The 23,817-nt window shown below is 48.7% G+C and overlaps 1 protein-coding gene across 6 annotated transcripts in view; it reads left to right on the forward strand.

The window, feature by feature from the left end:
- The first annotated feature begins 1,266 nt into the window (after window positions 1–1,266).
- Window positions 1,267–23,817, forward strand: part of NPC1L1 (NPC1 like intracellular cholesterol transporter 1) — a 31,350-nt gene continuing 8,799 nt past the window's right edge. The window contains exons 1-16 of one of the 6 annotated variants that reach the window (XR_008383714.1): window positions 1,267–1,416; window positions 2,210–3,738; window positions 5,142–5,242; window positions 5,630–5,802; window positions 6,066–6,194; window positions 6,659–6,841; window positions 7,495–7,609; window positions 7,791–7,918; window positions 8,779–8,916; window positions 9,147–9,236; window positions 20,073–20,263; window positions 20,440–20,564; window positions 20,971–21,058; window positions 21,167–21,293; window positions 21,463–21,518; window positions 23,449–23,527. Coding sequence is in view for 4 of the 6 variants with exons in the window: in XM_053609627.1 (XP_053465602.1) it covers window positions 1,294–1,416; window positions 2,210–3,738; window positions 5,142–5,242; window positions 5,630–5,802; window positions 6,066–6,194; window positions 6,659–6,841; window positions 7,495–7,609; window positions 7,791–7,918; window positions 8,779–8,916; window positions 9,147–9,236; window positions 20,073–20,263; window positions 20,440–20,564; window positions 21,167–21,293; window positions 21,463–21,518; window positions 23,449–23,599 (3,359 nt within the window). In the remaining 2 variants the exon portion in view is untranslated. Of the gene's footprint in view, window positions 1,417–2,209; window positions 3,739–5,141; window positions 5,243–5,629; window positions 5,803–6,065; window positions 6,195–6,658; window positions 6,842–7,494; window positions 7,610–7,790; window positions 7,919–8,778; window positions 8,917–9,146; window positions 9,237–11,324; window positions 11,386–20,072; window positions 20,264–20,439; window positions 20,565–20,970; window positions 21,294–21,462; window positions 21,519–23,448; window positions 23,600–23,817 lie in introns of those variants that run through there. The other 5 variants (XR_008383713.1, XM_053609627.1, XM_053609629.1 and 2 more) reach the window with 5 other exon arrangements.

Consider the following 23,817-nt stretch of genomic DNA (forward strand, 5'->3'; position numbering starts at 1 on the left):
CTCACCTACTGTTGTCATCTGGAATTACCCCTAAAGAAACTATGTACACTGGAATCCTTATTTCAGGGTCTGTCTGCTTCTAGGAGACCTGGATGACAGCACCAAGAACAGAAGACACAGAGAGACCAGCTTCATAGTGGTGGAGTCTCAGTATTTGTCAGCCAAGGAGTAGGGAGCAGTGCCAGGAAGGTGCTGGCTGGGGCAGGCCCTAGGCCACTCTCTGCCCTCTATCATGGCTGTCTCAAGGTTTGGGGGGCAGCCTGACCCCACCCTAACCCTCTTCCCCTCAATCTCTGTCTTCCTTGGCATGAGCCTGGGTGGCTCTCCTCTGAGTCAGGTCAGGGTCCACAGAACACAAGAGTCAGCTAGGCTGGGCAACAATGAGCAAGTCTCTCCCTGCAGCTGCCTGCAGCAGGTGGCCATGGTGGAGATATTCTCAACAGCCTGGGGTTATTGGGGCTTGGCCTTAGAAATGGGGGCTAAGGTCATGGCCCATCCTAGTCATAATGAGAGCCCCAGGGAGGCTCAAAGATTCCTATCAGGAGGGAGGCGAAGGTGTTTACCCTGCCCCTGGGCCCAGCAGGGGCAGAGCTGCTGCTCAGGGTTCCCAACCATACTCTGCCCCTTGCTATGATGGGCTGGTGGAACAGCCTTGGGCAAGGGACAAGAGGGAGAAGAGAGAGGGAGGTGGGAAAGAAGGGGCAAAGTGAACAGAAGAGAGTCTTATGCCATCTGGGGTCTCTGTCAACTGTTAGGTTCTGGAGTGAGCTGTTCTTTCCCTTTGCTTCCTGGAGGAGGGAACTTTCATCAGTGCGTCACTCTACCCTAGCTGTCCTTCTGTTATCAGGCTGTTAATATTAATTAACAACAGTTGCTAAGGATGACAGTGCAGAGGGCACGTCTCATTTAGGGTGGGGCAGAGTGGGGATCTGAGGCCGAACCAGGGAGGGGAGGCAGGTTCCAATCTGTGCTGAGCCCCTGAGGCTGGAGCCCCTCCAGTGGCTGGTTGCACCTGCATCTGCAGGCCCTTGGGCCAACTCAACAGAGGCCAACAAGGGGCTAAGAGCCATGTCTCTCCGCCAGCTAGCTCCACCCTCTGGCTTTGGTGGCTTTGGGAAGTGGGTGGAAACCCCAGCTCCGCCACAGAGAGGCTCATCTAAGAGGGGGGCCTATGCGTGTGGCCCAACAGTGGAAAGAACAAGAGCAAGTAGATCATTAATCAGCAGAGCCAGCCCCATTGGTCCCTTACCCAGTCAGGCCAGGGCTGTCAGCAAGTGGGAGGAGGCTTCCTTAATGCGTGGTCAGCCTTCGGCTGTGCCTGAGGCCTGGTCCTGCTCCCCACTGACCCCTTTTGGACCCAGGATGGCAGAAGCTGGCCTGAGGGGTTGGCTGCTCTGGACCCTGTTCCTGCACTTGGTGAGTCCCAGTGCTTGTGTCCATGTCCTCCGCTGACTCCCATGGAGCCCTGTGGCCACCTGTATACCAGGCAGGTGCTGCTGGGTGACAGTGGGAGAGGGTCTCAGGGCCTGGGGGCCAGGCCAGTCTCTCAACATATGAGGCATCCGGTCCCCTGCCGAGAAGGGATGCAGGTGGTGGGTCCCCATGTCACGGGGGCTGAATGGACATGGGGCCGGCCCATGGATGAGGAAGGATGAGCCAAGGAGGTGCTAGGGGTGGGCTTTCTGGCGAGCGTCACCTGGAGAGGACAAAGCATCCCGGGGGAGGAAGGAGATCCAGGGCTTTTGCCTCTTCTGTCCCTCACTCGCTCCCATGTCTAGGAGGTAGGTGACAGCATCGGGCAGGTGGAGGTGTGTGGGACTTCTGGGAGAGACCCTGGCTTCTGTCTGTGGTGTGGTGCAGTGTGGGGACTCAGGCTGATGGCAATGTGGGCAGAACCTGGCACCTATGAAGCACCTTGGTGTCGCCTCCAATCCCCAAGCTTCTCCAGGGTGATCTTCCTAAACTGCAAGTCTACCAGGTCACTCCTTCTCTTCAGTGACCCTGTCATCCTCAGGAAGAAAAGCCTGGCTGTGCCATTCACTTGTCACTCCAACACTGGTTGGCACAAGCCTCCGGGAGACTCTCCACTGTCTCTTTCCCCTACCACTACCCTTATCTCCACACTCTTCCTGGCTGCCCACAGTCTGGACAATGCCCAGTTGTGCTGACCAGCATCAGAGCCCATGAATGACAATGCTGTGCTCCGCAGGCCCAGAGCGAGCTGTACACTCCCATCCACCAGCCTGGCTACTGCGCTTTCTATGATGAATGTGGGAAGAACCCAGAGCTGTCTGGAGGCCTCACGTCATTGGCCAATGTGTCCTGCCTGTCCAACACACCAGCCCGCAACATCACAGGTGAACACCTGGCCCTACTACGGAGCATCTGTCCCCGCCTCTACACTGGTCCCACCACCACCCAAGCCTGCTGTTCTGTCAAGCAGCTGGTATCACTGGAGGTGAGCATGTCCCTCACCAAGGCCCTCCTCACCCGCTGCCCAGCCTGCTCTGACAATTTTGTGAGCCTGCACTGCCACAACACCTGTAGTCCCAACCAGAGCCTCTTCATCAACGTGACCCGTGTGGCTCAGCTAGGGGTTGGCCAGCCCCCTGCTGTGGTGGCCTATGAGGCCTTCTACCAGCGCAGCTTTGCGGAGCAGACCTACGACTCCTGCAGCCGCGTGCGCATCCCTGCGGCTGCCTCGCTGGCCATGGGCACCATGTGCGGCGTGTATGGCTCTGCTCTTTGCAATGCCCAGCGCTGGCTCGATTTCCAAGGAGACACAGGGAATGGCCTGGCCCCACTGGACATCACCTTCCACCTCTGGGGGCCCGGTCAGACCCCAGGGAGTGGGATGCAGCCTCTGAACGAGAAGATCGTGCATTGCAACGAGTCTCAAGGTGACAACGCAATGGCCTGCTCCTGCCAGGACTGTGCTGCCTCCTGCCCTGTCATAGCACGCCCCCAGGCCCTGGACCTCACCTTCCACCTGGGCCAGATGCAGGGCGGGCTTGCTGTTAGCATCATCATCTGCTCTGCCTTTGCCTTGCTCACCATCTTCCTTGTGTACTTCCGAGTGGCTCCCAGAAAGGACAAAGGCAAAAAGGTGGATACCAAGGAGGGAGCTGGCCTCCCTAACAAGCTCAGGCTCTCCATCCACACCCTCCTTGGCCAGTTTTTCCAGGGCTGGGGCACATGGGTGGCCTCATGGCCGCTGACTATCCTGGTGTTGTCCACCATGTTGGTGGTGGCCTTGGCCTGGGGCCTGGCCTACATGGAACTCACCACAGACCCTGTGGAGCTGTGGTCGGCCCCAAACAGCCAAGCCCGGAAAGAGAAGGCTTTCCATGACCAGCATTTTGGCCCCTTCTTCCGAACCAACCAGGTGATCCTGACGGCTTCTAACCGGTCCAGCTATAGATATGACTCCCTGCTGCTGGGACCCAAGAACTTCAGCGGGGTCCTGTCCCTGGACCTGCTACTAGAGCTGCTGGAGCTGCAGGAGAGGCTGCGGCACCTGCAGGTGTGGTCGCCTGAGGCACAGCGCAACATCTCTCTTCAGGACATCTGCTATGCCCCCCTCAACCCGCACAATGCCAGTCTCTCTGACTGCTGCATCAACAGCCTCCTGCAGTATTTCCAGAACAATCGCACACTCCTGCAGCTCACGGCCAACCAGACACTGCTGGGGCAGACTTCCCAGGTTGATTGGAGGGACCACTTTCTCTACTGTGTCAAGTGAGTCCTTGGTGGGGCCCAGTCAGGAGTGGCATGGAAGAGCTGCCATGACCTCCTGGGATCTTCTTGGGCAGAAGATGGGTAGTACTCAGATTACTATGTGCCTGATTATCCTCACCCCTCCCCCAGTCTCCACTTTCCTTGGTTGAAGTTCCTACTCACTGCGGCAGGTTTGTGTGTGGCCACCAAGTGGTGCCAAGAACATGCCACCCAGGCTGCTGGGTGAGGTTTAAGTGAGAGGGGAGCAGGGGCAGACAGGAGAGGGCTCTCTGAGGCTGGGGCCGAGCAGAGGGCCTCAGCGTGTACTCTTTGTATTCTACACTTGAGACCAAATGAGCTTTAAAAAGGGAAATAGCATCTGAGTGGTATTAGGAAAACTGTTTGACCTTGTAGATCCTTAAGAGGGTCTCTGGGACTCCTGAAGGCCCCAGGCCACACTTTGAGAACCATTAGGTTAGATAAGGGAGCCATTGGTCTCTGCCCCTCAATACCTGGTCTCTACCACTCAGCTGAGCCCCAAGTTTGAGCTGCTGCCCAGAGTGTCCATGCCATGAAGACAGGGGTTGTCCCCCAGAAACTGCAGGACAGAGGAGCTGTTAGTTGTTCCAGGGAAGCACTGGTGGTGACCCCAGACTTACGTCCTCATGTGTCATCTTTATTTTGATTTTGGATACTCACAACAACTCTTGGTTGTTCTAATCACCCTCATTTCACAGACAGGAAAACAGGCTCAGAGGGGCATGGTGAACTGCTCAGTCTCAGAGCATCCAGCATTCCCAGGAACAGCTGGTTACTGCTGCCCTTGCTTGTGCAGAGCTGGGAATAGCACATGCCGACCTTTGCCCAGGCATCCTGCTGCATCTTCACAACCATGCGTTTTGCAGAAAGGCCTAAGTTGAAGAGCATACAGACTTGCCCAAAGGCACTGTGCTGGTTAACTGTGGACACATTGGCTCCTGGATTCCAGGGTCCAAAATCTGAAACTCAGATTTTTGGGACCCCAGGCAGGAGGAGGCAGCTGAGAGAGTAGTGTGTGAGATAGCTGGTGCAAGGCACCACAGCCCACATTCCACTGCCCCACACCCAGGGGATCTTAGGTGGTGATGATCAGTTGGCTTTCTCCATCTGAGACTCATTTAAAGACAAAGCCTGGATGTGCTAAGGCTGGTGTGGTGCCCAGAGCAGCCCCTGCCTGGCACAGGGAAGCAGTCAGGACAGCTCTGGCCCCCTCCCTGGGTTGGGGCCTGCAGGAGATCTTGTTGGAAGGAAGCCCTTTAGGATCCACTGGGCCTGGCTATCTGAAGCTGGTGCCCCCAGCTCACCCTCCATAGTGCTGTGGGCCAGGGGCCTCCGGGACTGGGCAGGGCCAGGAAAGGCCCCTTTTCTCTGTGGTTTCCCTGCAGCGCCCCCCTCACCTTCAAAGATGGCACGGCTCTGGCCCTGAGCTGCATGGCTGACTATGGAGCCCCTGTCTTCCCTTTCCTTGCTGTGGGGGGGTACAAAGGTAAGCTGAGTGGGTCCCGAGAGGAAGGTACAATATTAAGGCAGGAGTAACAGGCAGAGTGTGGGAGTGGTGACAGGGTCCCATAGTCTGGGGGTGGCCTGGCTATGGAAGCTTCAGGCCCACGCCGTCCTGCCTTCTCTCTCTGACACCAGCTCCATCTGCTTGCGGAGCTGCTTGCTTTGTCCCTGGGCCCAAAGGTCTTGCTTGTGTCTGAGAGAAGTGGGGTGTCTGGGGCAAGATCATGACTTGGATGAAGAAAGAGAGGGGGAGCAAGAGCAGGCCAGGGTGCAGGGTTGCATCTGGAAGAAGGGAGGGAAGTAGGGGTGCCCCTAGAATGGGAGAGGTGGGCGGATGGAGCTGCCAGGAACTGAGCATCTCTTATCCCAGGGAAGGACTATTCTGAGGCAGAGGCCCTGATCATGACATTCTCCCTCAACAATTATCCTGCTGGGGACCCCCGTCTGGCCCAGGCCAAGCTATGGGAGGAAGCCTTCTTGGAGGAGATGCGAGCCTTCCAGAGTCGGACAGCTGGAATGTTCCAGGTTGCATTTATGGCTGAGGTAGGGGCTGTGGGTTCCTGGGGGTGTGGCCCTCATGGTCTTGAGTCAATTACTGTGTCCCCATTCTGGCCTTGCCCCTTTCTGAGTGACCCTGGGCACCGCCTGCTCAGAATGGGGTGATTGAGTGCTGTTCTCGCAGTCGCACGAGGGCTTACAATGAGCCATGGGGCAAAACACATTTGGTGCCCAGTGACTGAACTCTTGAGCGCCAGCCTGGCCGGAGCAGGTGCAGTCAGTGGGGCTGGTTGGGTATGCATCCACAGCGCTCTCTGGAGGATGAGATCAACCGCACCACGGCTGAGGACCTGCCCATCTTCGCTGTTAGCTACATTGTCATCTTCCTGTACATCTCCCTGGCCCTGGGCAGCTACTCCAGCTGCAGCCGAGTGCTGGTGAGAAGTGGGAGAGAGATGGGGTGAGGTGGGCTGGCCCAGGGCCTCGGGCCTTCTAAAACTTCCTTAACTAGAGTACTTCAAAGCAGCAAAGTGGACATATCCAAAGTGGTTCCCCTAAAGGGTGATGTTTCTTAGAAGTGTTCAAGAGCAATTTTCTTTCTTTTACCTGACATGCTCCACTTGTCCAAATACAAAGCTAGTATTTAAAATCTCTTGCAATATGTGCTCAAGGAAGATGCAGCAGGCTCACCTGTGTCTTTGGGTGCCATGGGACTGCTCTTGGGGGACTGGCTCTGCAGAGGGACTTCCTGAGATGGTAACTCCTTGCCACTGGGAGCAGTACTGCACACCTGTGAGCACCAAGAGTGCCTACCTGCTCCCCAGTCTCCTCCAGCCCAGACTGAGGGACATATATGGGCAGGTGCCCTGGTGGCCAGGGGCTGTGATTGGTTGCATTGCAGGTGGACTCCAAGGCCACGCTGGGCCTGGGCGGGGTGGCCGTGGTGCTGGGAGCAGTCATGGCTGCCATGGGCTTCTTCTCCTACCTGGGTATCCGCTCCTCCTTGGTCATCCTCCAAGTAGTACCTTTCCTGGTGTTGGCTGTGGGGGCTGACAACATCTTCATCTTTGTCCTCGAGTACCAGGTGAGCATGGAGTTCTCCACCCCTCCTACTGCCTCGTCCCCTCTCAACGCCACCTCCTGGCCAGACAGAACCGCGGCATCATTTTGCTAGATCTCCTTGCAGATTCTGTGCTTTGACACTCTAGTTTATGCAAAGTGTGTTAGCCAGGTGCAGTTGCACGCACCCTGTAGTTCCAGCCACTCAGGAGGTTGAGGCAGGAGAATTTTGAGTTTGAGCCTGGCCTGGGAAAAATAGTGAGACCCTGTCTCCATAAAAAAAAAAATAGAACGTGTTGACAAAAATGAGTTCATCCTGTGTCATCTGGAATTTGCAACAACTAGGGAAAGCTTTCTGTGTCAGTACATTTATGCTGTGATGTAGCATTCCACAATAAGGATAAATCATAATCAATTTAGTCTCCCCTGTGAATTTCCAGAGTTCCAGTGATGTTTGGAACAGGATTGCTATTGACAGCCCAAGTGAACGAATGAATAGAGCATTTCTCCAGAAAGTGTGGTTGTGGAGAGTGTTAAGAGTCTGTTCCCAACTCAGGAAGGACAGAGCAAATTCTTCAGGCCTGGTTGAGTCTTTGGGCTCTTGCCAGCTTCCTGTCAGCCTTCCCGGGATGGTGCCTTTCATGGGCTCTGGACTCTATTCCTGCTATTGTTATACAGAGGCTCCCTCGGAGGCCTGGAGAGGAACGGGAGGTCCACATTGGCCGAGCCCTGGGCAGGGTGGCCCCCAGCATGCTGTTGTGCAGCCTCTCTGAGGCCATCTGCTTCTTCCTTGGTAAGCCTGGGGCAGACCCTCCCTACCCAGGTGCTGGGCCTGTTGGATTAGTCCAGGGGCCCAGGAGTTCTCAGAAGGCAGTGGGCACAGGGCAGACTTCCTTCCCTCTGCACCTTGCCAATATAGGCTCCCACCCTGGTCCTGAAGCGGGATTGCCTTGACAGCCTTCTGCCCCCCACAGGGGCCCTGACCCCCATGCCAGCTGTGCGGACCTTTGCCCTGACTTCTGGCCTTGCTGTGATCCTTGACTTCCTGCTGCAGATGTCTGCCTTTGTGGCCTTGCTCTCCCTGGACAGCAAGAGGCAGGAGGTAGGGGCAGCTAGGCCAGGACCAAAGTACCTGCCCCTGGGTCTCCACCTTGGCAGGGAGAAAGGGTGGTCTCAGTGCCACAGAGATGGCCCAGAGAGGGGGGTAGGGGGCAGGGGCACTGCACTGGGGGTAAAGTATTTGGGCCACGTATTCCCCACTTTCCTGTAGAAAAAGAATTTCATTTTAGCAATTTTGGGAAACATGATCAAACCTCCTAAAGTACATGAGGTGGATAAATAAAATACAGTTCAGTCTCAAACAATGCAGAGTCTGGGTGCCAACTACCAAAGCAGTAAAAAACCTGTATAACTTTTGACTCCCCTAAAACTTAGCTAGTAAGAGACCACAATTGACCAGAAGTCTTAACAATGACATTAAATATTTTGTATGTTGTATTATACATACACTATAGTCCTACAATAAAGTAAGCCAGAGAAAATAAATGTATTAAGACAATGATAAGGAAGGGAAAATCTGTTCACCTTTCACCAAGTGGAAGTGGATCACCCAGCCTTCATCCTTCTCGTCTTCAGGGTGAGTGGGCTGAGGAGGAGCAGGGAGTGGAGGGGTTGGTTTTGTTGTCTCAGGGGTGGAAGAGGTGAAAGAAAGTCTGCATATGAGCGGAGCCACCCATGCAGTTCAAACCCAAGTTGTTCAAGGAGTCAAGCTCTTGCTTCTATGATGGTATAAAATTCAAAGATATTTTATCAAGATAGAAAATAAATGCAAACAGCACACTGGCATATCCCCACGAGCAGTGTTGGCACAGGCCACTCCCAGAAGGTGGCACTCCCTGGGATAGGGAGGCAGTTCCTGAGGTCTGCTCTGGGACCACCTTGAGGGGCTGTCTCCCCCTCTAGGCATCCCGGCTGGACCTCTGCTGCTGTGCCAAGCCCCGGGAGGTGCCCCCACCTAGCCAGAGTGAGGGGTTCCTGCTCCGCTTCTTCCGCAAGGTCTACGCCCCCTTCCTGATGCACGGGCTCACCCGTGGGGTCGTGGTGAGTGGTTTTGCACCGCAGGGGACAGGGGGACTATGTGGGGACTTGGCCTTGGGGAGAGCAGGGTTGGGGGTGGAGAGGTTGCCCAGGTCCAGGTGCTAATACTTGGGTCTGGCACTCAAGTCTACTGAACTCCAAAGCATTTGCCAGGACACCCTGACTGGTTCAAATTTGTGGGAAAGTGGGGTGCTACTGCACAGGGGGTTCTCATGCAGCAGTTCCCTCCTCAGCTGCTGCTGTTTCTGGCCCTGTTTGGAGTGGGGCTCTATTTCATGTGCCACATCAGCGTGGGACTAGACCAGGAGCTGGCCCTGCCCCAGGTGAGCCCAGGTCCTTCCCAGCCCTCAGCCCCCTGGGATTTGGGGAGGGGCAGCAGCACCTAGTGGGTAGGGGCCAGCCACATGAGCCAATGGTGTGACCGGCAGTGCAGAATTGCTTGTCACCTTGGAAGTGCCCACAGTGGGAAGTCACATTTGTGTATAAAAAGCACAAGAGCCATGTGCCAGCCCCAGGCCGCATTAAGAGCGATGTCCCAGGCATCTGGGACATGTGAGATGACTGGCCATGGAGAATGACCAATGCCTTGCTGAGAGCCTGCCCTCTGCTTAGTGCTGTGAATGCTCCAGTCCTGGGGCTCGAGGAGGGCAGGGGCTCAGAGGAAGAAAAGCCTGCATGGTTAGAGGGACCTCTAAGGTTGCACAGGATTTGCAGAGGAAAATGTCAACAGACTCACCTGGTGGGGTTGAATCCAGGTGTGTTTCCTGGGCATGTGAGCAACCCTGGGGTGGGAAGGAGTGAAAGACAAGCTGGAGGAAGGCAGCATGTTGGGGGAGGGGCCTGATCGCCAGGCCTAGGCCAGGAAGTGTGTGGCACAATGTGTCAGCAAGCCCAGGACCCATGGCTTATCTGGATGTGCACCAGGGGTGGTATGGGCTGGTGGCAGCAAAGTCTGAGACACATGGCCAGACTGAGGTGACCAGTCTCTAGGGAGAGGCAGGGAATGATGGAGGCTCGCTCTGTAGGACTACTCAGGAGAGCTGTGATGGAGGTTTGGATAAGGGTCTGGGTACTGGCAGGAGCCCCAGAGGGAGCAGGCAGGCTTGCAGCCAGTGGCAGGGCTGAGTGGGATGTGGCTGGGGCAGATTTTAGGTGGTGCTGGCCCAAGATGTTGAAAGTGAGGTGAGGAAGGGGAGCAGCCGGATCAGAACCTTAGCTTCTAGTGATCATATGGAGGGAGAGCATGTAGGGAAGCCGGCACGGGCCACAGCATGAACCTCCCACCTATAGAACCAGGGTGTATCACAGGGTGGGAAGTGCCTGAAAGCAAGAAGGAAGGAGGTGGCCAGGCACAGTGGCTCATGTCTGTTAATCCTACCACTTTGGGAGGCTGAGGTGGGAGGCTGGAAGGATTGCTTGGAGCCAGGAGTTTGAGACCAACCTGAGCAGCACAGCAAGACTCTGTCTCTACAAAAATAGAAAAATTAGCAAAAAAAATAGCTAGGTGTGGTGGTACACGCCTGTAGTCTCAGCTACTCAGGAGGCCAAGGAAGGAGGATTGCTTGAGCCTAGGAGTCTAAGATGGCAGTGAGCTATGATCACAGCATTTCACTTTAACCCATGCAACAGAGGGAGACCCTGTCTCAAAAAAAAAAAAAAAAAGAAAAGAAAGAAAGAAGAGAAAAAGAAAAGAAAAATAACATAAAAAAAATGAAGGAAGGAGGTGATGGGCTGCAAGACTTCGGTGAAGTTTTATGTTGATGGACTTTGTTTATTTTTCTGTTGGGGATATTTGTTTCTTATTGCTTTTTAAAAGTTCATTTTTCCCAATTTTTTTTATTTTAGCAAAATACATATGAAATTTACCATGCTAATCAATATTTTTTTTAAAAATTTTTATGTAATAAACTTACTTCCTTCCTCCCTTCCTTCCTTCCTTCCTTCCTCCCTTCCTTCCTTCCTTCCTTCCTTCCTTCCTTCCTTCCTTCCTTCCTTCCTTCCTTCCTCCCTCCCTCCCTCCCTCCCTCTTTCTCTCTCTTTCTTTCTTTCCTTTTTTGACAGGGTCTTATTCTGTTGCCTGTGGTATCTTATTCTGTTGCTGTGGTATCATCATAACTCACTGCACCTCAGACTCCTGTGCTCAAGTGATCCTCCTGCCTCAGGCTCCCAAATAGCTGGGACTATAGGCGCCCACCACCCTATCTAGCTAATATTTTCTATTTTTTGTACAGATGGGGTCTCACTCTGTTGCTCAGGATACTTCTTAACCATTTTAAGTGTATAGTTCAGTGATATTAAATACATTCATATTATTTAACCATCACCACTATCCATTTCTATGACTCTTGTCTTTTTGCAAACTTGATACTATACCTAATGAACAATGGACTCCCCTTCTCTCCTCCCTCCAGCCTCTGGCAACCACCACTCTACTTTTTGTCTCTATGAGTTTGACCATTCTAGGCACCTCATGTAAGTGGAATTATACACTATTTGTCCTTTTGTGACTGTCTTATCTCACTTAGCAGGATGCTGTAGCATGTGTCAGAATTTCTTCCTTGTTAAGATTGGATACTAGTCCTTTGTGCGTATATGACACATTTTGTTTATCCATCCATCTGTTAGTGGATATGTGGCTATTGTGAATGATGCTGTTATGAACATGAATGTTTGAATCCCTGCTTTCAATTCTCTGGATATATACCCAGAAGTGGAATTGCTGCATCATATGGTAATTATGTTTTTCATTTTTCAAGGACTCTTTATACTGTTTTCCACAACACCTGCAACATTTTACATTCCTACGAGCAGCACACAAGGTTTCCGATTGCTTTATATCCTTGCCAACACCTGTTCTTTTCTGTTTTTTTTTTTTAAATTTTAATAATAGTCATCCTATCAGATGTGAAGTAGTATCTCCGTTGTAGTTTTAACTTGCATTTCTGTAATGATTAGTGATGTTGAACATTTAAAAAAAATGCTTATTGGCCATTTGTTGTTGATGTTTGCCCCCACAGACTTCCTTGGAATCTGGTTTCTTTCTTTCTTTTTCTTTTTTGTAGAGACAGAGTCTCACTTTGTCGCCCTCGGTAGAGTGCCGTGGCACCGTGGCGTCACACTGCTCACAGCAACCTCCAACTCCTGGGCTTAGGCGACTCTCTTGCCTCAGCCTCCCAAGTGGCTGCAACCACAAGCGCTGGCACAATGCCCGGCTATTTTTTTGTAGCAGTTTGGCTGGGGGCTGGGTTGGAACCCACGACTCTCAGTATACGGGGCCGGGACCCTACCCACTGAGCCACAGGTGCTGTCCCCTTTATGATTTTTCTAGCCTGTCCTCACTATTTGTACATTCTCTTTGGGGAAATGTCTATTTAAGTCTTTTGCACATTTTATTTTTTTTTGAGACAAAATCTCACTATGTTGCCCTCAGTAGAGTGCTGTGGCATCATAGCTCACAGCAACCTCAAACTCTCTGGCTTAAGTGATTCTCTTGTCTTGGTGTCTCAAGTAGCTGGGACTACAGGCACCTCCATAACACCCAGCTATTTTTTTTTTTTTTTTTTTTAGAGACAGAGTCTCACTTTGTCGCCCTTGGTAGAGGGCTGTGGTGTCACAGCTCACAGCAACCGCCAGCTTTTGGGCTTAGGAGATTTTCTTGCCTCAGCCTCCGGAGTAGCTGGGACTACAGGTGCCTATACAATGCCCAGCTATTTTTTTTTGTTGTAGTTTGGCTGGGGCTGGGTTTGAACCTGCCACCGTCTGTATATGGGACCAGTGCCCCACTCAGGTGCTGCCTCCAGCTATTTTTTTGTTGTAGTTGTCTTTGTTGTTTAGCAGGCCTGGGCTGGGTTCGAACCCACCAGCCCTGGTGTATGTGGCTGGCGCCCTAACCACTGAACTATGGGCGCTGAGCCACCTTTGCCCATTTTTGAATCAGATTTTTTTGTTGTTCTTGAGTTTTAAGAGTTCTCTCTATATTCTGGACAGCAATTGCTAATGTATGTAATTTGCAAATACTTCCCTCCTTTCCGTGGATTGCCTTCTTACTCTGTTGGTAGTGTCTTTTGATGAACAATTTTTTTTTTTTTTTGAGACAGAGTCTCAAGCTGTCGCCCTGGGTAGAGTGCTATGATGTCACAGCTCACAGCATCCTCCAACTCCTGGGCTTAAAGCGATTCTCTTGCCTCAGCCTCCCAGTAGCTGGGACTATAGGCACCTACCACAATGCCTGGCTTTTTTTTGGTTGTAGTAGTCATTGTTGTTTAGCAGCCCCAGGCTGGGTTCGAACCCGCCACCCTTGGTGTATGTGGCTAGCACCCTGCCGACTGAACTATGGATGCCACCCAATGCACAAAATATTTTAATATTCATAAAGTTATATATTTTTCTTTTGCTGCCTGTGTCTTTGGGTCATATCCAAGAAATCATGGCTAAATCCATGTTGTGAAGCTTTTTTCTATCTTCTAACAATTTTATAGATTTAGGTCTTACATTTAGGTCTTCGATCCATTTTGGGTTAATTTTTGTACATGGTATTAGGTAAGACTATAGCTTCATTCTTTTGCATGTGGATATCTAGTTTCCCGAGTGCTGTTTGCTGAAAAGCCTGTCCTTTCCCCATTGAATAGTTTTGGTATCCTTGTCAAAAATCATTTGACTGTATGTGCGAAGGTTTTTTTCTGGTTCTTTATTCTGTTCCATTGGTACATTTTTAGTCCTTATGCCAATATTACATTGCTCTGATTACTGTAGCTTTGTGGTCAATTTTGAAATCAGGAAGTGTGAATTGTACAACTTTGTTCTTTGTTAAAATTGCTTTGACTATTCAGGTTCTCTTGCGATTTCACATAAATTTTAGGATGAATTTTTCTATTTCCTCAAAAAATGCCATTGAGTTTATGATAGGGATTGCATTGAATCTGTAGAATTGCTTTGGTAGTATTGACATCTTAACAATATTATCTTCCAATCCATTAGAAGACAGGCAGCCTTTTCACTCATTTGTGTCTTCTTTAATTTGTTTCAGCAATACTTAGTAGTTTTCAGTGGAAAAGGCTTTCATTTCCTTGGTGAAGTCAATTCCTAAGAATTACATTCTCTTTGATGCCATTGTAAATGGTGCCATTTTCTTAATTTTCTTTTCATATTGTTGTTGGTTGTTAGTGTTTAGGACTGCAACTGATTTTTGTGTGTTCATTTTTGTATCCTGTAATTTTGCTGAATTTGTATATTAGCTCTAGCAGGTTTTTTTTTTTTAGCAGAATGTTCAGAATTTTCTGCCTACAAGATCATGTTTTCTATAAATGGAAATAGTTTTACTTCTTCCTTTTAAATTTAAATGCCTTGAATTTCTTATTTTTGCCTAATTGTTCTAAAACTTCTAATACTATGATGAGTAGAAGTGGTGAAATTGGTTCTCCTTATCTTATTCCTGGTCTTAGAGGAAAAGTTAGTCTTTCACCACTGAGCAGGACATTGGTTGTGGGATTTTATATATGGCATTTATCATGCTTAAGAACTTACATTCCCAGTATTCTGAATGTTTTTATTATGAAAGGATGGAAGATTTTGTTAAATGCTTTTTCTGTAATACGTCCATTGAGATGGTCATGTGCTTTTTCCTTCTTTCTGTCAATGTGGTCCATCATTACATTAATTGACTATCATATGTTGAAGTATCCTTGCATTCCAAAAATAAAGCCCCCTTGATCATCGTGTAGAAACCTTTCAATATGCTGTTTAATTCAATTTCGTGGTATTTTATTGAGATATTGGTCTGTGGTTTTCTTTTCTTGTAGTGTTTTTGTCTGGCAATGGTATTAGGTCAATGCTGGTTTCAAAGAGGGAGTTTGGAAGTGTTTCCTCCTCTTTAATTTTTTTGGAAGAGTTTGAGGAGGTGTAGCATTAATTCTTCTTTATATGTTTGGTAGTATTCACCAGTGAATCCATCAAGTCCAGCTTTTTCTATTAATATGCTGGGAACGGTTTTGATCACTGAATCTCCTTATTAGTTATGGGTCTATTCAGAATTTCTATTTTTTCATGATTTAGTCTTGGTAGGTTTGTGTTTCTAGAAATTAACCCTTTCATGTATATTATCTAGCTTTCAGGAATACAATTGTTCATAATACTTTTTATAATTTTTTTTGGTTTTTGGCCGGGGCTGGGTTTGAACCTGCCACCTCCGGCATATGGGACCGACGCCCTACTCCTTGAGCCACAGGCACTGCCCTCATAATACTTTTTATAATTCTTTTTCTGTAGAATGAGTACTAATTTCCCACTTTCAATTGTGATTTTAGTATTTTGAGTCTTCCCCCCCCTTAGTTAATCTAGCTAAAGACATGTCGATTTCGTTAATCTTTTTCTTTCGTTTTTTTTTTTTTTTTTTTTTTTTTTAGAGACAGAGTTTCACTTTGTCACCCTCAGTAGAGTGCCATAGGGTCATAGCTCATAGCAACCTCCAGCTCTTGGGCTTAGGTGATTCTCTTGCCTCAGCCTCCCGAGTAGCTGGGACCACAGGTGCCTGCCACAATGCCCAGCTATTTTTTTTTTTCAGTTTTTTTTTTTTTTTTGGCTGGGGCTGGGTTTGACCACCTCCAGCATATGGGGCCAGCGCCCTACTCCTTTGAACCACAGGCACTGCCACACCTGGCTATTTTTTGTTGCAGTTTGGCTGGGGCCGGGTTTGAACCCACCACCCTTGGTATATGGGGCCAGCACCCTACTCACTGAGCCACAAGCACCGCCCTATTTTGTTAATCTTTTTGATGAACCAACTCTTGATGTTGTTGTTTTTCTCTATTTTTTTATTTTTTATTTTATTTATCTCTGCTCTAATTTTTATTATTTTCTTTTTCTTGAAACCTTTGGGGTTTAGTTAGTTCTGTTTTTCTAGCTTCTTAAGTTGTTAAAGTCAGGGTGTTGATTTGAGATTTTTTTTTTTTTTGAGAAAAAGTCTCACTTTGTTGCCCCCAGTAGAGTGCTGTGATGTCATAGCTCACAGCAACCTCAGACTCCTGGGCTCAAGCAATCCTCTTTCCTTGGCCACCCAAGTAGCTGGGATTATAGGCACCTGCCACAATGCCCAGCTATTTTTAGAGGTGGAATCTTGCTCTAGGTCAGGCTGGTCTCATTGAACTCGTGAGCTCAGGCAATCCACCCGCCTTGGCCTCCCAGACAGAGTGCTAAGATTACAGGCGGGAACCACCATGCTCAGCTGAGATATTTTCCTTTTTTATTTATTTATTTATTTATTTTTTTGTAGAGACAGAGTCTCACTTTATGGCCCTCGGTAGAGTGCTGTGGCCCCACACAGCTCACAGCAACCTCCAACTCCTGGGCTTAAGCGATTCTGTTGCCTCAGCCTCCTGAGTAGCTGGGACTACAGGTGCCCGCCACAACACCTGGCTATTTTTTGGTTGCAGTTTGGCAGGGGCCAGGTTTGAACCCGCCACCCTCAGTATATGGGGCCGGCGCCTTACTGACTGAGCGACAGACACCGCCCTATTTTCCTTTTTAAATTCATAGCATTTGCAAGTATAAATTTTTCTCTTAGTACTGCTTTTACCATGTCCCATAAGTTTTGAGATGTTTTGTTTTCGTTTTCATTCATCTCTAAGTGTTTTCTAATTTCTGTCGTGATTTCTTCGACCCATTGCTTGTTTAAGAATATGTTGTGTTAGCTGGACATTGTGGTGGATGCCTGTAGTCCCAGCTACTTGGGAGGCTGAGGCAAGAGAATTGCCTAAGCCCAAGAGCTGGAGGTTGCTGTGAGCTGTGATGTCATGGCACTCTACCAAGGGTGACAAAGTGAGACTCTGTCTCTAAAAAAAAAAAAAGAGTATGTTGTGTAATTTCCTCAGATTTGTGAATTTTCTGTTTCCTTTTGTTATTGATTTCTAACTTCATTGTATTGTGGTTAGAGAAGATAATTTTTACAATGTCTTTTTGTAATTCAGATTTAAATTGTGACCTAACGTATTATCTATGCTGGAGAATGTTCTATGTGCACTTGAGAAGAAAGTGTATTTTGTTGTTGGGTAAATTATTCTGCATCTGTCTGTTAGATCTAGTTGGTTTACTGTGCTGTCTCTATTTCCTTACTTATTTTCTGTTTTATTATAATGCTATTCATTATTGAGAGTGGGGCATTAAACTCTCCAACTATTATTGTAGAGCCATTTATTTCTCCTGTAAGTTTTGTCAATTTTTGCTTCAGATATTTTGATGGTCTGTTATTAGGTTCATAAATGTTTATAATTGTTATGTCTTCTTGCTGTGATAAAACTTCTTTTAGTATATAATGTCCTTCTTTGTCTCTTGTAGGCTTTTTTTATTGAAAGCTTATTTTGTCTGATATTAGTGTAGTTACCCCTGTTCTCTTTTGATCACTATTTGCATGGAAAAATCTTTTTTCTATTCTTTTACTTTCAACTCGTTTGTGTGTTTTGACCTAAAGTGAGTTTCTTGTAGATAGGATATGGTTAGATCATTAGAAAAATCAATTCTGCTAATCTATGTCTTTTGATTGCACAGTTTAATCCATTTACATTTAGGATAATTACTGATAAGGAGGGATTTATTTCTGTTGTTTTCTATTTTTTTTACTTTTAATTTTTACATTTTCTTTTGGGTTTTTTTCTTTCTCTAGTTTTCTTTCCATTTTGCTAGATGTTTTCTATATGCCTTATAACTATTTGTCTCTCATTTCCTGCATTACTGACTTCTTTTGTGTTTAGTTGATATATTTTTGTCTGTTGAGGCATTTTGTTTTTAAGTATGTATTACATCCCTAGAAAAAAAAATCCCAGGATTTTCCCTCCTGTGTGTTTTCTTCTTGCTTCTTCATGGTCCATGAATGTGTTCAGTTGATTTTTAATGGTTTAAACTTTTAATTTTTCTTCTCTTTTCTTTTGAGTATATTTTATAGTGGTTACCATGGGGATCACATTAATTTAAATTTATGTCAACTTAACTTCAATAGCATACAAAACTCTGATCTTGTTCAGTTCCATCCTATTCTTTTTGGTTATTAATGTCACAAAATTATATCTTTATGCTTTGTGCTTTAGTCTCTTCAGTCATGTAGAAAACAAAAGTGGAGTTACAAACCATAGTTATAATAATACTTACTTTTATAATGACCAATTTACTTACTTTTGTCAAGGATCTTTATTTTGTAATAAGTCTTTGAGTTACTGTCTAGTGTCCTTTCATCTCAACCTGCAGGATTCCCTTTAGCATTTGTTGAAGGGCAGGTCTAGGGCAGCACCTGTGGCTCAGAAGGGCAGGTCTACTGGTAACTAATTCCTTCAGCTTCTGTTTATCTGGGAATATCTTAATTTCTCCTCATTTTTGAAGAACAGTTTTGCAAGAAATAGGGTTTTTAGTTGACAGGTATTTTTTTTTCTTTCTTTAGGACTTTGAATATACAATCCATTAAGTTCTGGCTTCCAAGGTTTCTGATGAGGTGTATGCTTATAATCTTATTAAAGATTAATTGTATGTAATGAGTCACTTTTCTCTTGTTGTCTTCAAGATTCTCCATTTTTGGCTTTAAATTTTTTATTTTACATTTTATTATTTTTTAAAAGACTAGGTTTTGATATGTTTCCCAGGTTGTACTTGAACTCCTAGGCACAAGCAATCCTCCTGCCACAGCCTCCCAGGTAGGGGGGACTAAAGATGTGGACCACATGCTTGTCTTGTCTTTGGCTTTTGACAGTTGGATTATATCCTTTGGTGTCAGTCTCTTTGAGTTTATTCTATTGGAGTTTGTTGAGTTTTTTTGTTTTTTTGTTTTTTGAGACAGAGTCTCATTTATATCGGTAGAGTGCTATGGCATCACAGCTCACAGCAACCTCCAACTCTTGGGCTTAAATGATGCTCTTGCTTCAGCCTCCCAAGTAGCTGGGACTACAGGTGCCCGCCACAATGCTGGGCTATTTTTTTGTTTCAGTTGTTATTGTTGTTTAGCTGGCCCAGGCTGGGTTTGAACCTGCCAGTCTGGATGTATGTGGTTGGCACCCTATCCACTGAGCTACGAGCACCGCCCGTGGAAGTTTGTTTTTAAACTTCCTTTTAAATCTCATGGAAGTCTCTTCAACTGGAAGTGGAGGAGAAAGCAAGGATGGAAGTGGGAGTTGTAGTTATGGCTGCCTACCTGTATGTCTGTACCACTAACATTAGAAGTAATGATCAGTGATCAGAACTCAGATCCTGGATATTTGGAGGACAGTATGTTATTGCCTACTCTCTCTTGTAAGCTGTGTGCAAACTACTCAGAGAATGCATTCATGACTACATGCCTTAAGGCTGTGGGTGGGGAATGAATAATTGCTACTGTGATAAGAGCCAAAATTGACACAAATTGACCACAACTTACCTTCCCTGCCTTACCTTGGAAGCTTCCAGCCCTTGATAGCCTCCAGGTTTCCAAAACAGTTACATCAGACAAATTCTGCCAAAAAAATTGTTGTCTAGGTGGAGTGACAGATTCCTGGTGCTTCCTACTCTGCCACCTTCCCTGGTGTTACTCTGAGGTTTTGTGTTACAAGAGCACAGACCATGATGATACCTGGGGCATGGCCCTGAGGGTGTGCACACATTTACATGTATGTGCAAATATAGGCTGTGGTCACAGGCCAGCTGTTAGACTGTGGCTGTGCCAAATTGGGGATGATAAGAAGGAAAAAACTTGTGTACACGTGTATGTGCATGTTTGTGTGTGTGTCAGTGTATGTTCATGTCGGTGGTGTGTGCTGTTTTGTGTTTGTGCCTCCGTGAGTACACTTCGCACTGTGCAGGTACTTCTGTAAGGGTAAACCTGCATGTGTGCATCTGTGTATGTTCTTCTTCCTCTGTACCTTGTATGTGACCCCTTACCATGTACTTCCTTATGTTTACCATGATTGTGTACTTCTGTGTGAGTGCCTCTGAGCATGCACCTCTGTGTATACCTTTGTGTGTGTACCACTCAGGATTTACCTTTGAGTGTGTAACTATGCATGTACCTCTGAGTGCGTACCTCACTGTGTGCCTCTATGTGTACTTCTGAGCATGGACCTCTGTGTGTATCTTCAAGAGCCTGAGGCAAGGTTAGCACTTTAGGGGTGTGTTTGGCCTCCTGAGGCTCACTGACCTTCCTCTCCTCCCAGGACTCATACCTCCTTGACTACTTCCTCTTTCTGAACCGCTACTTTGAGGTGGGGGCCCCGGTATACTTTGTTACTACCTCGGGCTACAACTTCTCCACTGAGGAGGGCATGAATGCCATCTGCTCCAGTGCCGGCTGTGCCAACAACTCCCTCACCCAGAAGATCCAGTATGCCTCCGAGTTCCCTGAGCAGTGAGTGTCTGGCCTGCCTGGCTGCTGCCTGTTCCCTGCTTATTCTACCCCTCCCCTTGCCCCCGCTGTCCTGTGGCTTCTTACCTGGGGAAGCCCAGCCTGGGGATTGGGCCACAAGAAAGACCCACTACCCTGCGCAGCTGGTCCTTTTCCCTTCCCCCCTCTCCTACACTCAGGTCTTACCTGGCCATTGCTGCCTCCTCCTGGGTGGATGACTTCATTGACTGGCTGACTCCATCCTCCTGCTGCCGCCTTTATATCTTAGGCGCCAACGCGGGCAAGTTCTGCCCCTCCACAGTCAGTGAGTATGGGACCTTGGGGGGCTCACTGCCTACCACAGATTGGGGAAACTGAGGCTAGAGAAAGAAAAGGACCGGACAGCTTCTCTCCACCTCTCCCACCCCTCCTGCAGGGCCTGTTGGAAGGAGGGGAACAGGCTTGGCCTCAGAGACAGGCGCTCTGCGAGGAGTACCTGTGTGGATGGCTGTGCTGGACCATGAGACTTTAAACACTTATGGCTGGCATGTGTGGATACCTCCTTGCAGAGCATGTGGCACTTGTGGTAGCGGGGTGGGAGGGGGGTGGCAGAGAGTCAGAGGTTGGTGCATGGCCTCGCCACCTGGAGCTGCTGCATTTGTTGGTTGAGTGCGAGGTCCCTGTGGGACCTGTTTCTCTGCCCCAAACTTCCCTTCCCCACTTGCTTGTAGGTGCCAGCAGTTTCTATAACCAAGAGGGGGAACTTCTCCTACAGTCAGAGATGACAAGTGCAAATCCCCCTAGAAGTGACTCTTTGAGGCAAGAATGCCTGGGGGAACTTTCATGGGAGGGGAGGAGAAAGAGTGGGACAGAGCAGGAGCAGCTGGCCGTGGGCTACTGCTGCCCAGAGTCCCCCTCTCTCTGCAGACTCCTTGAACTGCTTAAAGAACTGCATGGACTTCACGTTGGGCCCCTTGCGGCCCTCAGTGGAGCAGTTCCACAAGTACCTCCCCTGGTTCCTGAGTGACCCACCCAACATCAAATGTCCCAAAGGGTAGGCTTGGGAGGTCTTGTACTGTGGAGGGCAGACCTGTGGGCTACAGTAGGGGGATAAACGCAGTGGAAGGAAGGAAGCCCTGAGGGGCCTCTGCGGGGAGGCTGGGGGCTGGGTAGAGGGGAGGAGCCTAGTCCCAGCTAAGTCTTTGCCCTGGCTTCTCCTGCAGTGGCCTGGCGGCTTACAGCACCTCTGTGAATCTGACCTCAGATGGCCAGGTCTTAGGTAAGCATAGCCTCTCCTAGAGGGGAGGACAAAAGTGGGCTGTCTGGACAGTCCTGAGAGGCCTGGGGAATAGCCTCTCTCCATCTTACTCTCCTTTGTGGGAGCCTCTAACTGTGCTGCCTCTGTCAGCGAGGGTCCTGTTTCCCAGAGCCACATTCTCAGACTTTGCCCCTTCTTTTACTCTCAAGTCCACGTTTAGCATGAAATTTGTGGAGTTCTTTTACCAGTTGATTCCATACTGGGGGGTCCCTAAACCCCAGGCTAAGCACCTTTTCTTGCCTGCAAACTTACCCCAATGTCAGCAGCGGGCAGCTGGCTAAATGAGGCAGGATGCCTGGGCAGTGCACGCCTAACAACCATTAAAAGTAAGAAGGAGATGCAGTGGGACTGGCAGGGAAAAGAACCATGATGTGCTCCTTAACTCAGCCCCAGCAGAATGAGCTGGCCACAGCCCCGTGCCCATGTGCTTGGCCAGGGGTCCCTGAGGAGCTGCAGCTGGAGATGGGTCTTTGGGGTCGGCAATGGAGGGGGAAGGCTTTGATGAATTCTTTTTCTTTGCACTGAAATCCTTCATGGTTTGAATCACTAGCTACAAACTGATGAAAGCTGCTTGCTCCACCTGCCCACTAAATCTTCCACGAAGGTCCCATCTTCCCCAAAGGGCAATCTGCCACACCATGGCCCTGGTCCCTGGCCACTGCATGCTCTGTGTGGCCCACGTGGTGGGGTCAGTGTGGGAGAAGGCAGTAGGAGTCTCAGTCAGGGACAGAGGAGTGGGCCCTGGAGGGAAGAGAGGGGGAGCCAATCTCCTGTGACCTGGGGCAGATACGTGCCCACCTGTGACCCTGAGTTTCCTTATGTGTGCACTGGGTTAGTCTAGAGCAGTGCTTCTCAAAGTGGGGGCCCCTGGCCAGTAGCATTAGCATCACCTGGAAATTGTTAGAAATGCAAGTTCTAGGCTTCACCTGAGTCCTTCCAGACCTGAATCTCTGGGCTTGGGTGGCCATCTGTGTGTGAGCCAACCTCCAGGTGGTCAGAGACCTGGCAGAAGGCTCTCCAGTCACCTCTCCCACTCTGAGGTTGCATATGTCCAAGAACATTTCTTTTTTTCTTCACATGTGGCTGTTGTTTCTTTTCCCAATCCACATGGTCATTGTACACAATTAAGAAATAACCTTTATTGGCTCAGCGCCCGTAGCACAGTGGTTATGGTGCCAGCCACATATACTGAGGCTAGCAGGTTCGAATCCAGCCTGAGCCAGCTAAAACAATGGCAACAACAACAAAAAAAAATAGCCGGTGTTGTGGCAGGTGCCTGTAGTCCCATCTAATTGGGAGGCTGAGGCCAGAGAATCACTTAAGACCAAGAGTCTGAGGTTGCTATGAACTTTGACGCCATGGCACTCTACTGAGGGCGACACAGTGGGACTCTGTCTCAAAAAAAAAAAAGAAAGAAAGAAATAACTTTTATGGTATTTACTTGGAAGGTGCACTAAGCCACAGCGCTAACAATTCTCAATTGCTTGTGAATTCCATTCAACCGACATTTTTCTGTCTTCCTTTCTGGCCTTTTCCTATAGGAAGATGTAAATTTGAAAGCTAATTAATCTTTAACATCCAATGAATATCTTGAAACCTTACAGAGAAGAATTTGGGTTCATCAGGAAGATTTCGTTAGACTCCACCCATCAAGGCTTGGGCCCAGTCTCAAGTCTCCCACAGCAGTAGGACGAGCTATGAGTTTGCAGGGATGGTGCAAAATAAAAATTGGGGCCCTTGCACAAAATTTACTAAGAATTGCAAATGGTTGTGGCAGATCCCTGAAACCAGCTTGATCAGACACTTGTGCCACTACCCATGGGTGTTTTGAGGATATCCTAGAATGGGTTCTGACCATGGATTGCCCTCTCCCCTGTGCCACTGTCCCCAGCCTCCCGGTTCATGGCCTACCACAAGCCCCTGAAGAGCTCGCAGGATTTCACAGGAGCTTTGCTGGCAGCTCGGGAGCTGGCAGCCAACATCACTGCTGACCTGCGGAAGGTGCCTGGGACAGACCCAGCCTTTGAGGTCTTCCCTTACACGTGAGGACCTGAGTGGTTAGGCTGGAGGGAGGTGGGGGTGATTGCTAGGAATAGGAGATTAGGGTGGTGGGTTTCAAGAGAGTGCTTGAGACGAGGACCAGCTTCAGGATAGGAGGCTTGAGCTCAGGAGGCTCCAGCTGTGGCCCTCGGCCTGTCCATTTTCTACATTGGCTCATGCCCTAACCTGTGCCCATGTGAACCTTTAGCATTCTCCTTCT

Source organism: Nycticebus coucang, chromosome 11 (genome assembly GCF_027406575.1).
Source record: "Nycticebus coucang isolate mNycCou1 chromosome 11, mNycCou1.pri, whole genome shotgun sequence".
NCBI lineage: Eukaryota > Metazoa > Chordata > Mammalia > Primates > Lorisidae > Nycticebus > Nycticebus coucang.